Source organism: Anarhichas minor, unplaced genomic scaffold (assembly GCF_050575085.1).
Source record: "Anarhichas minor isolate MPS153535 unplaced genomic scaffold, ASM5057508v1 ptg000123l, whole genome shotgun sequence".
Taxonomy (NCBI): Eukaryota; Metazoa; Chordata; class Actinopteri; order Perciformes; family Anarhichadidae; genus Anarhichas; species Anarhichas minor.
This window is the reverse complement of record NW_027466569.1, coordinates 1,065,629-1,078,520: the sequence shown is the minus strand read 5'-3', so window position 1 is coordinate 1,078,520 and position 12,892 is coordinate 1,065,629. Positions and strand designations below refer to the sequence as shown.

General features: G+C 40.8%; 1 protein-coding gene across 2 annotated transcripts; it reads left to right on the top strand.

Annotated features, from left to right (window-relative positions):
- Window positions 1–2,240: 2,240 nt before the first annotated feature.
- On the top strand, window positions 2,241–11,254 carry LOC142940952 (stathmin-4-like). 2 transcript variants are annotated; one of them, XM_076083157.1, is made up of 8 exons: window positions 2,241–3,697; window positions 5,084–5,283; window positions 6,311–6,370; window positions 6,504–6,599; window positions 6,845–7,053; window positions 7,828–7,992; window positions 8,111–8,128; window positions 9,365–11,254. In XM_076083157.1, the coding sequence occupies exons 3-8, from the start codon at window positions 6,358–6,360 to the stop codon at window positions 9,371–9,373; spliced, it is 510 nt and encodes a 169-aa protein (XP_075939272.1). In that variant the 5' UTR covers window positions 2,241–3,697; window positions 5,084–5,283; window positions 6,311–6,357; the 3' UTR covers window positions 9,374–11,254. The 2 variants fall into 2 exon arrangements, with proteins under 2 accessions (XP_075939272.1, XP_075939271.1); XM_076083156.1 differs by having other exon boundaries at window positions 2,241–5,283.
- The last annotated feature ends 1,638 nt before the right edge of the window (window positions 11,255–12,892 follow it).

Here is a 12,892-nt window from a genome sequence, read left to right as displayed (position 1 = left end):
TCTGCTTGTTGGTCACATGTTGTGATGAACTTACTTGTGAGACGACCAGAGTTCTACAATGTGTCCTCCTCTCTGATCATGATGAGAGTCTCACGCTGTACTGAGAGGAGACAGAGAGACAAGGACGTCTCACTGCAGAACTAAGAACGTACCGATAGCAGAACCGATAACTGCTGACCGCGTCAATACGAACAGGTTTTTACTGTCTTATCGGTTCCCCTTTAGAACCTACATATGACATCCCTTGTTCACACAATGCTGACTAGGCCAATCGGAGTTGTGGTGACTTTTCCCTCGCTGGCGCACAGGAAGTGATGCGTTTTACGCCAAGCAGCCAGCGTTCATAATCAGCATGGACCAGCGGCCATATTTGTGGATCAGACTGTTTTTGCAATCAGGCTCATTTGGATCGAAAGGGGCAGATTTTGCACCAAATATTTGCATGTTACCTCATTTAAATATGTAAATGAAGCACATACGTGAATGAAGCACATTTAAATATGCAAATAAAAATAGTTTTTAGTCTCAATCCCGTCAGTGTGCAGTTTATTAGCTCCAGCTAGCTAAATGCTAATGCCGTCCTGTAATGATCCTCCATGAAGGTTCTGGAGTTTCATGTTGCTTCCCCTTTCTCTCTGAACTCCCACGCTCTGTTCACTTCATGAAACGCACCACGTGGTGAACAAAAGGAGCGCTGACAGTCGTTGCTTTGTGTCCTCTGATGATTGTGAATCTGTGGTGGTTCGTCCTCATTCATGTCGGAGCTCTGAATGGATTCACATTCTCTCGCCCGTCCACCATCTGTGCCGTCGCCTACGCAGCAGCGTGGTTTCAGCCTGAAGAGCAGCTGACTCACTTTCCCACTCTATGAAACAGCAGAGGTGGAACGTACCCACATCTACTCAAGTACTGCTCTTTACTGCAAACCTCAGGTACTCCAGTGTTTTTATACTTTAATTCAGGGACAAATATTACTCTTTACTGATTTATCTTCATTTTACTTGAGTTTTGTGACTAAATAAGTTGCATCACAAACATTTATTTTGACTCAAACCATCTTTTTTTTTTTACTTTAAAAGCACAAAAAAAGAGAACTAACTTCTGGTAAGATGCCATACGAGCTGGTACTTTGAAGTATGTTTCATGCTTCAAGTATTCTTGATTATGTTCATTGATAAACTTTGCAGCAGTGATTTCAGAATAAAGAAAAGAAAACTTTGATTTAGGAATCTGTTTTCATCAAGTTTAAAGCTGCTGAATGTTTGTAAAGATGAGTCACACTTCATCTCATCACTTTCTGTGGAACAAAGTTAGATTTTATTCAAACGTTGAGAAACAAACTTAATGAGCAGCAGTGTGTCTCAGTGTGTCTCAGTGTTACCATGAAAACAATAAATATAATGTATAACTGTGTATTTATTGTATACTTTGTACTCTCTGATCTGAACGTCTTCAGGCTCTTTCCTCACTAGATGAGGTAACTTCATATCATCTATTTACTCGTTTTATCAAAACAGCTTCAATGACAAAATCAAATATTTGATGAATAAATAAATAAATATCTTCTGATTTCATGTTTTAATGTTCCATCTTTAACCCTTAATGTTTCTGAGTAAATGTATTAAGACAGGCTGAACACACTGATCCGTCCTCTTTGTTTACCTTTTTCTTTACGTCTCCATGCGTCCACTGCACCCCGTGTTTCTAGGATTTCTAGGATTCAAAGAAAGGGGGGGCTTAGCCCCAAGGGGAGGGGCATGTTTGCCGCAATTTTTTTTGGGGCCCATATGGCGCAGTGGATATCCATTGTTTCAGATATTTCATTGTTTCAGTTCATAGATTGGTTCAATCAGAAAGAGTGTGATTTTGCTCTGTAGTTTTGCTTGCATTCAGTATACAATAACACAAGAGACCGAATTTGAGGGTCATTGTGAAATTTGAAACATACAAACCAGAACGCACGCACATATGTAGCATGTTAGAGTTATAAATAACTTGTCCATGTGAGAAACAATAGTTTCATTTAATGACATCTTTTTTTTTTTTTAAAGCCAATAATGCCATTATTTGGGGGGGCTGAAGAACATTTTAGGGGGGCTTCAGCCCCTCTAAAATAGGCCTAACGACGCCCCTGCCTCACAGTCTCTCACACTCACCCACTTACCAGTTGACGTCAGTAAGTCCTTGAGGGTTCAGGGTTTGAGGGTTTAGGGGGGACATTGGGATTTGGCCGTAGAGAGAGAGAGAGCTGAGAGTGTGTTTCAATGTGTTTCAAAACTCTTCTCACTAAATGTGCTGAAATCTGCAGGAAGACAACATTTTTTGAATTAAGTCTCGGTGGTTCGTCTCTGTCTCTCTCTCTGTCTCTCTCTCTCAGGTCAGTCTCTGGAAGCCTCTGCAGTGACTCATTCAACCCACTCTGGTCTGTTCTCCCCTCTCTCCTCTGCCTGCAGCTCACTTGTCTCTCTCTCTCTCTTCCTCCTCTTCCTCAGTGGGCTACAGACACGAGCACAAACAGAAACGCTGAGAGTCACGACGCCTCGCCGACACAAACAAACACACGACTGCTGGCTGAGAGTCAGACTGCTCATTCACACACACACACACACTCTCACAACACATACACACTTCTTCATATCTAATCAGCCTCACCTCTCTCTCTCTCTGTCTCTCTCTCTCTCTCTCTCTCTGTCTCTGTCTCTCTCTATTCGGTCACATTGTCATGACATCACTCTGTCCAGCGCAGTGCAGTGACCTCATTGTTGGTGACATCATCGTCCGGACTCAAGAGATGATGTCATGGCTTCCAGTTAATCTGCTGCTGTGTGTCCTCGAAAGCAGCAGCCTGCAGAGCCCCGCCCCCTTTATATCACATGACTGCTCTGTTTGATTCTGTTCTGTTTATATTCTATTTTATATTCTATTTTATTTCATCCACTCTGTTTTATTTTATTGTATTTCATTTTTATTATATTTTGTTTTATTTTATTTTCACTCTATTTATATTTTCTTCTATTTTTTATTACATTCTTATTTTATATTTATATTTTATTATATTCTACTTTATTATGTTCTACTGTAAACATCTCTGTTTGCTGCAGCTCCTCAAAAAAGTCATTGTGCTGCAGATGTATTGTTGTTTCTGCTGAATCCTGATTTGACTGTGAAGCCACACACACACACACACTGTGGCTCTGAGAGCTCTCAGCTGATTGGCTGCAGATGACATCACCAGTTGGGATGTGGAGGAGGTTTCTCTCTCCTTGTTGCTGCAGCCTCTCGCTCACCTAGCCTCCTCCACACACACACACACACACACACACACATGCTCTCACTCACGCACACACTCTCACACACACACACACACACAAAAATACTCACACACACACTCTCACTCTCTCACACACTCTCACTCTCTCACACACACACACACACACACACACACAAAAACTCTCTCACGCACACTCACACACTCTCACACACACACACTGTAGCTGCATTACATCACCTGGTTCAGTGTGAGGAGGAGAGGAGGAATAGTGTGTGAGAACACTGTGTTCTGCCGTGGTGCCTGATGGGAACTGTAGTCCCCTGCTGGCTGTCAGTCGTGTTGGAGTCGGAGGTCACATGACGAATCGTCCTGCAGCCAATCAGCTTCCAGCTGCAGCAGTTGCGATGTCACACCTTCAGTTTACAGGTTGAGTTTTATTTTTTTAATCTTCATAATTTGTTTATGTGTTCGCTGATGATGCCGTCCTGTCGGCTCTGTTAGCACCATTAGCTGCTAGCCGCTGATGACGCCATCGCCATGTTGAGAGCCATGTGGAGACAACAGAAATGCTGTGAACTTGACAAAATTCTTATTTTTTTTGGCGATCGCTTGCCAGAATTCTTGACTCCAAAGTTTCCCGTCACTTAATTTTGATGAACTTTCAGAGAACGTGTGCAAATATAAACTCTAACGGGATCCACTTAAATGGACATAATCAAGTTGAGACCTTCAGAATAAAAGCAGTGAACTCTTACTTACTCTTACTTCTCTGATCAAAGCTTTTTGAATTCTTATCAACATAAAAACGTGTGTTTGGTTCTGATGAGTCTGAATGAGGAGTGACGGTTTGGCTTTGAACTAGAGCGACAGACGGAGGCGTTAATACTCAGATACAGTCGGGATGACTAATGGCTCGCTGGTAGCCTTTAAATTTAGAGCTGACATTTTCCTCAGAAGCTCATCGATCCAGAACCAGATCCAACCAGATCCAAGTATTATTACAGTACTACTGCAGTATTATTCGGGTACTAGTGCAGTATTATTACGGTACTACTGCAGTATTATTACGGTACTACCGCAGTATTATTACGGTACTACTGCAGTATTAATAAGGTACTACTGCAGTATTATTAGGGTACTACTGCAGTATTATTCGGGTACTACCGCAGTATTATTCGCGTACTACCGCAGTATTATTACGGTACTACTACAGTATTAATACGGTACTACTGCAGTATTATTCGGGTACTACTGCAGTATTATTACTGTACTACTGCAGTATTAATACGGTACTACTGCAGTATTATTCGGGTACTACCGCAGTATTAATACGGTACTACCGCAGTATTATTCGGGTACTACTGCAGTATTATTCGGGTACTACTGCAGTATTATTAGGGTACTACTGCAGTATTATTCGGGTACTACCGCAGTATTATTAGGGGACTACCGCAGTATTATTCGGGTACTACCGCAGTATTATTACGGTACTACTGCAGTATTAATACGGTACTACTATAGTATCATTCCATCAGATGGAGATGTTCTGTATTCCGCCGTATTTCCGATTAAAGTTATGTGAATTTGAACAGAATTAAACGGTCGTAAAGCAAAAGTTCTTCACTTTAAAAAAGCTTTTTTATTTATTTTCTGGATGAGTTCAGTCACACTTTGTATCTCCTGGTAGAAGACGTGATGTCATGAGTCAGACGGGATCGATCAGCTGATCGGTGACTGTTGAACTTCTCGTATTGATCTCGATGAAAAACAGAATTCTCCAGTAAAACCGTGTTGAAGAGCTTTCTGTCACAGATCAGGAGGATTCCTCTGAAATCAAACCTCCACTCCTCCTCCTCCTCCTCCTGCTGCCTCTGGACCAATCACAGCCCAGCATCCCCGCCGGCCAATGGGATGGCTGGTTGGTGATGTCATGCAGCAGGCTGCTGTGTGGTGCTGATGCTGCTGAGCTGCAGATCTTCACTCTGAGCAGAGAGACTGAGCATCACTGCAGGGTGAGTACTCACATATTTATGTTGAATATGTCTTCATGTGTTTGTGAACATTTCATCATGTTTCTAAGCGTTCTGCATGTTTCTGCAGCCTCTTTTAAACCAAACACGTGAACAAAGGAAAGCAGGTCCATTCATTCCTTTATTCAGCTGCAGATCATTTGAATCTTTTTGAATCTTTTGTTTTTTTTGGTCTCTTTTGCTTCTTTTTCTTTCCTGCATCTTTTATTTTGTTGTTGTTTGTCTTCTCTTTATAATCAGTTCAGTGTTTGAGCTGCGTGCTCAACTCTGCAGAAGGTGATGCGCTTACTGGCAACAATGACATCATCGCTTAGTGGCTGCACACACACACACACACACACACATTGGGATCGACCCTTTAGGCGGCAAACAGCATCGAGGAATAATATCTGTTCCTCTGAAGTGAAGATTTGCTTTCTGCTTGTTTGTGATCTGAATCTCTTTGTGTTTCTTGTTCAGACTGAAGAAGCTACAAAGATGCTTGAAAGATGAATGATAGACAGACAGTGTTTGTGTTTCTATGAATGTGGAACTTTTCATGCACCAGATGAGTTTGCAGAATGAAGGTTGATGAACTTCTTGTTCAGAGTGTTTGTGCAGCAGCTGGATGATCAATAACACGATAATTTCCTACTCATGAAAGAGAACAAACACGAAGACTTTAAATCAAAATGAGATTCAGCTTCGTAGAGATGTGAATAAACATCAGAGTGGAACCAACAAAACGGAATGAATGTATTTTATTAGCAGTTTTCAACATTTAGAAACACCACAGGATGCAAAATCTACCAAATGAGACTTTATTGCAGAATTCCCAGGTTACTTAAACTCCACAAGGTTCCGATCAGCTCCTCTTTATTTCACCTTCTGTTTGTTTCTCCTGAAACCTTTCATATGTTCTTCTTCTCTTTAGTTCCTTGACTTTCTGTGTTGGGCTCTGGTTGCTGCTCAAGCTGTTAGATTGTGTGACTCACTGGACTAACTGAATGTGACTCGTGTGTCTCCGCAGGAACCCTCTACCTCACCACAGTGTCTTTGACAGGAACCAACAGCAGCATGACTCTAGCAGGTAAAACCTCAGCTGTTAGACTCACTTTAGCCTCACGATGGTTCTTGGTTCTATGACGTGTTCTACATTCCTGTAAATCGATACAGATCTGTTGCTCAGCTTTTCTTCTCTTCTCTCTCCCTGAACGTTCCAGCGTACAGAGAGAAGATGCGAGAGCTCCCCCTGGTGTCTCTCTTCTGCTCCTGCATCCTCCCACAACCCAGAAGCCCCACAGCCGAGAAAGAGGAAGGTCAGCAACCCTCTTTACTCCTAACATCAATCAACCGCTGTGTTACAGAACCATGCAGTTAGTTCCATCTGTGGTTCTCCTGCTACCACAAGTGACATGTCAGTCAAAAACCAAGATGTCATGATTATCTTGGGTTTAGGTTAGCTGTTAACACACCAGGAACCGGAAACATAGTGAACATAGAGAGATAAAGCCCACATTCTTGATTATTGTCATTTCACGGTCCTGGTGATCTTTTTTTGCAGCCGGCGTGGTGGACCTGAACCTGTGCAACATCCGGCACATGGAGGTGATCGAGCTGAGCAAGCGGACGAGCGGCCAGGCCTTCGAGGTCATCCTGAAGCCGCCCACCTTCGACGGTGGCCCCGAGCTCCGGGCGACCACGCCGCCTCGCCAGAAGCCCTCTCTGGAGGAGATCCAGAAGAAGCTGGACGCTGCTCAGGAGAGGAGGAAGGTGTGTGAATATAAAACATGATTCCTAATTGTTATTGTGAGGCCACACTAGTTCTCACTACCAAAACAAGACGAACGTGGGGCTGTACTGAGGCCCAGCGGAGCTCTGGGCTAAATGCTAACATCGGCATGCTAACATGCTGACAATGATAATGCTAACATGCTTTTCAGCAACTCTACTTTCTTAGTTAAGCATTTTAACATGCTAATGTTAGCTTATTAGCACTACACACGAAGAACAGCCAAGGCTAAATGGGAATCTCAATAGTTTTGCAGGTATTTGGTCATTAAAAAAGAGTACTGGTTAAACAAAGTGACTGCAATTCATTCTAAGGGGAACATGGATGTCTCAAACTTATTTTAACAACAATTCATTCAATAGTTGTTGTGATGTTTCAATCTGGAACCAAAGTGGTGGACCAGGAAAAAAAAGCAGTGGCCCTACAGTCGATCCCTGAGGAACCCCACAAGTTATTGTAACCGTGTTTCTCCACATTTTTGGAGGGATTCAAGAAACCGAGAACATTATGGCCACAGCACTCGCTTTTAGACATGTTTCTGATCGCCAGTATCAAGTCTGTGAACCAGTTTGTTGCAGGTCTTCTGATTATTGATCCTTCAAAATCGACCAAAGACGGAGCACTTGCGTACGACATCTTAGAAATGATGCTTCCAGAAAATAGTAGAAGAAACAGGGAGCTGGCCTTTATTCTGTAAAATCTGATAAAAAATGACCGGGATTCTGTTGTAAAAGCAAAATTCTGTCTCCCTCTAGTGTCAGGAGGCGGAGCTTCTGAAGCACCTGGCTGAGAGGAGGGAGCACGAGCGAGAAGTCGCTCAGAAAGCTCTGACCAAAGAGCGCCAGGAGCACCGCGCCGATGCCGACAAAGAGCAGCGGCAGATGCACCTGAACGCCTCACAGGAGCGACTGCACGTGGAGGTGAGGACGAAGGATTTTATATCGTCATGTTTCTTACTCTCATTTAACCGACTCCATTTAAATATTCTATGTGGTGGGAATGAATCACTGAAGGGAGTTTTGTGTTTGTGTCTTTCAGGACAAGCACAGTGTGGAGGTGAGGAGGAGCTGGAGGAGGAGGAGGAGGAGGAGGAGGGGATTCTGGGTAGCCACACTGAGACCAAATATGAAGACAGTGGTGCCATGAAAATTATAAAATAATATTAAATGGGAAAGCGCTCTTAAAGTAATAGTTTGACATTTTGGGACTTTGGTTACAGAGAGATCAATAGCAAACTCATGTCTGTGTGTTAAGTACAGAGATGGACGAGGTTAGCTTAGCTTAGCATAAAGGCAGCTTTGTCAAGATTTAACAAACAAGATACAACATGCTAATCAGAGAGCTCTGGAGTTGTCGGTAGGCAACTTTGAACAGAGCTAGGCTAGCTGTTTCCCCCTGCTACCAGTCTTTATGCTAAGCTAAGCTAACCCTCGTCATGACACCGGCTCTGTATTGCACACAAACTCTTGAGTTTTTTTTAACCTTTGCTAAAAGAACGATTGCTGAATATTTCACGCTGACTTTTGAGAAAATGTGTATAAAATGATATGCGAGACATCTTTTAAAAATATTTCTGTGGAGGATTTGTTGAGATGAGATTTGCCGTCTGTGTTGTTGTTTGGTTCTGAACCCAGAAGCATGTCGTCAGTCTGAGAACCAGAATCTTCTGGAGATGTTTCTAGTCTGAAGAACCACATGTTTCTCACATCCTGAATCTTTAGTTGAAGAAATAGTTTTTAATTACTTAATTGATAATTGTTAAATGTTCAGATTGATACCACTCTGTTGTCTATAGATAGAAAAGTAACCTTAGCTTAGCATAAAGACCAAAAAACAGCTAGTCTGGTTCTGTCCAAAGGTAACCAAAGTACCTCTGAAGCTCACTGATTTAAATGTAATATCTTGTTTGTTTAATCCATTTTAAAACTACAGTATAACAACGACGTCTGATTGGCTGTAGATTCATATTCACAAAATGTTTTTTTCTCATGTAACCAAAGTCAGCAAAAAAAGCATATTTCTCAAAATGTCAAATGGGTCCTTTAAATTTGTAGATCAAAGTGTTTTGGAACAACTTCTCCAAACTGCAGCCCGCTCTCTATCGTCTGAAACATCATTGGATGCTGTAGCTTTAAGAAGTCCTTCATTGGAACTAAACGGCTCAAACCAGGAAACATAAAGTGCATTTTGCTTTTATTTCTATTGAGTGTAAACATGATAGTTGCATCAAAAATGTTGAATTCTCCGTGTGTTAGCGATGTGCTAACTCCTCCCCCTTTATTCTGCCTCCAGGTGTCCTGATGGCCTGATCACAACACAAGCTGAACTTTCTTTGGAAGCCATTTTGGAGGACTGACGAGCTCAAAGGATTGAGATCCCCGACACGCCTCCGACTGGGAGACTGACAGGAAGACACTCTGAAAAGAGTGAGAGAAGAAGAAGAAGAAGGAGAAGAGTGAGGAGGACTGAGGGCGAGTCCGACCACTCGACCTCCTCTTTTACAACCAGGACTCTTTTTAACGAGATAAACTCTTAATAACGAGAAAAAAGACTTCCGAAGGACGCTGCGTATTCATCGTTAGATGGTTCACAGCGTTTTTTACTGTGCTTTGTTGCCATGCCAACAGTGCCAATGTCTTTGTGTGTGTGTGTGTGTGTGTGTGTGTGTGTGTGTGTGTGTGTGTGTGTGTGTGTGTGTGATTGTACACGGATCGAGGAATCAAAGTCTTTAGTAAGGCGTGAAAAGTTGGACCGTACCGGACCTGGACCCAAAAAGGAAATGTTAGTCCAGAAAACACCCGAACTGAACTCGGACCTTTACGCCAACAGGGTTGATGGAGTCTCTGCTACCTGGATACACAACTAATTACTAAACAACTAAAAGACTCCCAAAACTAAGTCGAGTCTGAGTCAAAAGATTCCCAAAACTAAGACGAGTCTGAGTCAAAAGATTCCAAAAACTAAGACGAGTCTGAGTCAAAAGACTCACAAAACTAAGACGAGTCTGAGTCAAAAGTCTCACAACACTAAGACGAGTTTGAGTCAAAAGTCTCACAAAACTAAAACGAGTCTGAGTCAAAAGTTTCACAAAACTAAGACGAGTCTGAGTCAAAAGTCTCACAAAATTAAGACGAATCTGAGTCAAAAGACACAAAACTAAGACGAGTCTGAGTCAAAAGATTCACAAAACTAAGACGAGTCTGAGTCAAAAGACTCCCAAAACTAAGTTGAGTCTGAGTCAAAAGATTCCCAAAACTAAGTCGAGTCTGAGTCAAAAGATTCCCAAAACTAAGACGAGTCTGAGTCAAAAGTCTCACAAAACTAAGACGAGTCTGAGTCAAAAGTCTCACAAAACTAAGACGAGTCTGAGTCAAAAGACTCACAAAACTAAGACGAGTCTGAGTCAAAAGACTCCCAAAACTAAGATGAGTCTGAGTCAAAAGACTCTCAAAACTAAGACGAGTCTGAGTCAAAAGACTCACAAAACTAAGACAAGTCTGAGTCAAAAGACTCACAAAAGTAAGACGAGTCTGAGTCAAAAGACTCTCAAAACTAAGACGAGTCTGAGTCAAAAGACTCACAAAACTAAGACGAGTCTGAGTCAAAAGACTCTCAAAACTAAGACGAGTCTGAGTCAAAAGACTCACAAAACTAAGACAAGTCTGAGTCAAAAGACTCACAAAACTAAGACGAGTCTGAGTCAAAAGACTCACAAAACTAAGACAAGTCTGAGTCAAAAGACTCACAAAACTAAGACGAGTCTGAGTCAAAAGACTCCCAAAACTAAGACGAGTCTGAGTCAAAAGTCTCACAAAATTAAGACGAGTCTGAGTCAAAAGTCTCACAAAATGAAGACGAGTTTGAGTCAAAAGACACAAAACTAAGACGAGTCTGAGTCAAAAGACTCAAAATTGAGACGAGTCAAAAGATTCACAAAACTGAGTCAAAACATTTCCTTAAAAACTTGAGATTAAACTTACTACAGTCCAGCTTTCACAGCAGCCAAGATTTATATTTCTTCTGTACTTTTGGTCTCAAGGTTGGTCTCATGTTCGTGAACTAAATTATCAAGTCGGGTATTTGCATCAACAACAATCAGCTAGCTAGCTCATGTGGCTAACGCTAGCTCGGTCACAGGACCTCCTGCTGATTCTAAAAAATGAATTTTCCTGGTGAATAACTGGTAATCGATTGTGTTCAGTGTTTACAGCTGTGGTGTGTTTGATGATGATGATGAAGATGATGTACAGAAATCACATTCTATTTTAAATTCAAAAATAAAACAATGACACTTTACTTCTTTGTTAAAACATTATTTTTTATTATTCAACACCACATTTAGCCTCTGAATAAATACATCAACATTAATAGAATATTATCAATAAATAATTACTCAAATTAATTATAAATAGTTATTTTAAATAAACTTAAATCATAAATAGAACATAATGTATATATCTGTTTTAAACTTCTGCTCCAGATTGTAGTTTGTCCAGTTTTCTGTTTGGAGACAAATAAAAAAAATGTTTAAAACAAAATAAGATATCAAATAAAACAAATATATGCAGATTCACTCAACATCCAGAACAGAGCAGCATGAAGGAAAACTCACAAAACAAATGAAATACACAGGAAAAGTTGGAAAATAATGACTTACTTATGAGTCAATAATAATAATAATAATCATCTTAACTAAGTCTATATTCATTTTTAATTCATAACATGTCCTTATTCTGATGCAGGGGCGTTTCTAGGATTCAAAGAAAGGGGGGGCTTAGGCCCAAGGGGAGGGGCATGTTTGCGGCAATTTTTTTTGGGGCCCATATGGCGCAGCAGATATCCATTGTTTCAGACAGTTCATAGATTGGTTCAATCAGAAAGTGTGATTTTGCTCTGTAGTTTTGCTTGCATTCAGTATATGATAACACAAGAGACAGAATTTCAGGGTCATAGTGAAATTTGACAACACAAATATGAACTTTTCTCAAATAAAGAGAAATCATTTTCCTGCTTGTAAAGGAAAGACGGATAAACTAGCTTTCATATCCGCGTCACTCCCAAATCCTGATTCTTAAAGGGACCGCACACAGTGGATGGAGAATGGACCTGACAGTGTCAACTTTATATCGTTCAGTATGATGATAGGCTATTGGATTGTAATTTGAAGGGGGAGAAAACATACAAACCAGAACGCACGCACATATGTAGCATGTTAGAGTTATAAATAACTTGTCCATGTGAGAAACAATAGTTTAATTTAATGACATCACCAAAAGATTTTTTTTTAAATCCAATAATGCCAAATTATTTGGGGGGGCTGAAGAACATGTTAGGGGGGCTTCAGCCCCTCTAAAATAGGCCTAACGATGCCCCTGTTCTGATGCACTAAGTCATACTTTAAGTTTGATGTCTTCATTATGGTTAATTCAACAGATATAAGTAATAATTGTGACTTAGTGCATCACATATCTACATTTAAGGTCCAATATATCTTTCTATGCAGACGACACCCACATCTACCTCCACGTTATTCAGATGGAATATATCTTCCAGAATAGATTAATAGATTATCTATTAAAAATCATTTAGTAACTTTTTTTTTCTATTTTGTGCTGTATAAAGTTAATATTAGTAAATGATTATAATTAAATATGACAGGTCTTACATTTGATAACTATGAGTTTCTATCTCTTAATTGAATGAATTCATAACAAGATAGAAAGTTCCCACTTATTAAATCATATGTTACAGGTCCTCCATACAGAATCTTCTGCTGGTCTCAGACTCACCTAGCAGGGGGTCCGGGTCTCTGCTGGTCTT

What these genes read in the sequence shown, in the direction of transcription:
- LOC142940952 (XM_076083157.1), top strand. An exon ending in CACAGCCGAGAAAGAGGAAG is followed by an intron (nt 6,600 to 6,844) that starts GTCAGCAACCCT and finishes CTTTTTTTGCAG; the next exon opens with CCGGCGTGGTGGACCTGAAC. An exon ending in CTGCTCAGGAGAGGAGGAAG is followed by an intron (nt 7,054 to 7,827) that starts GTGTGTGAATAT and finishes GTCTCCCTCTAG; the next exon opens with TGTCAGGAGGCGGAGCTTCT.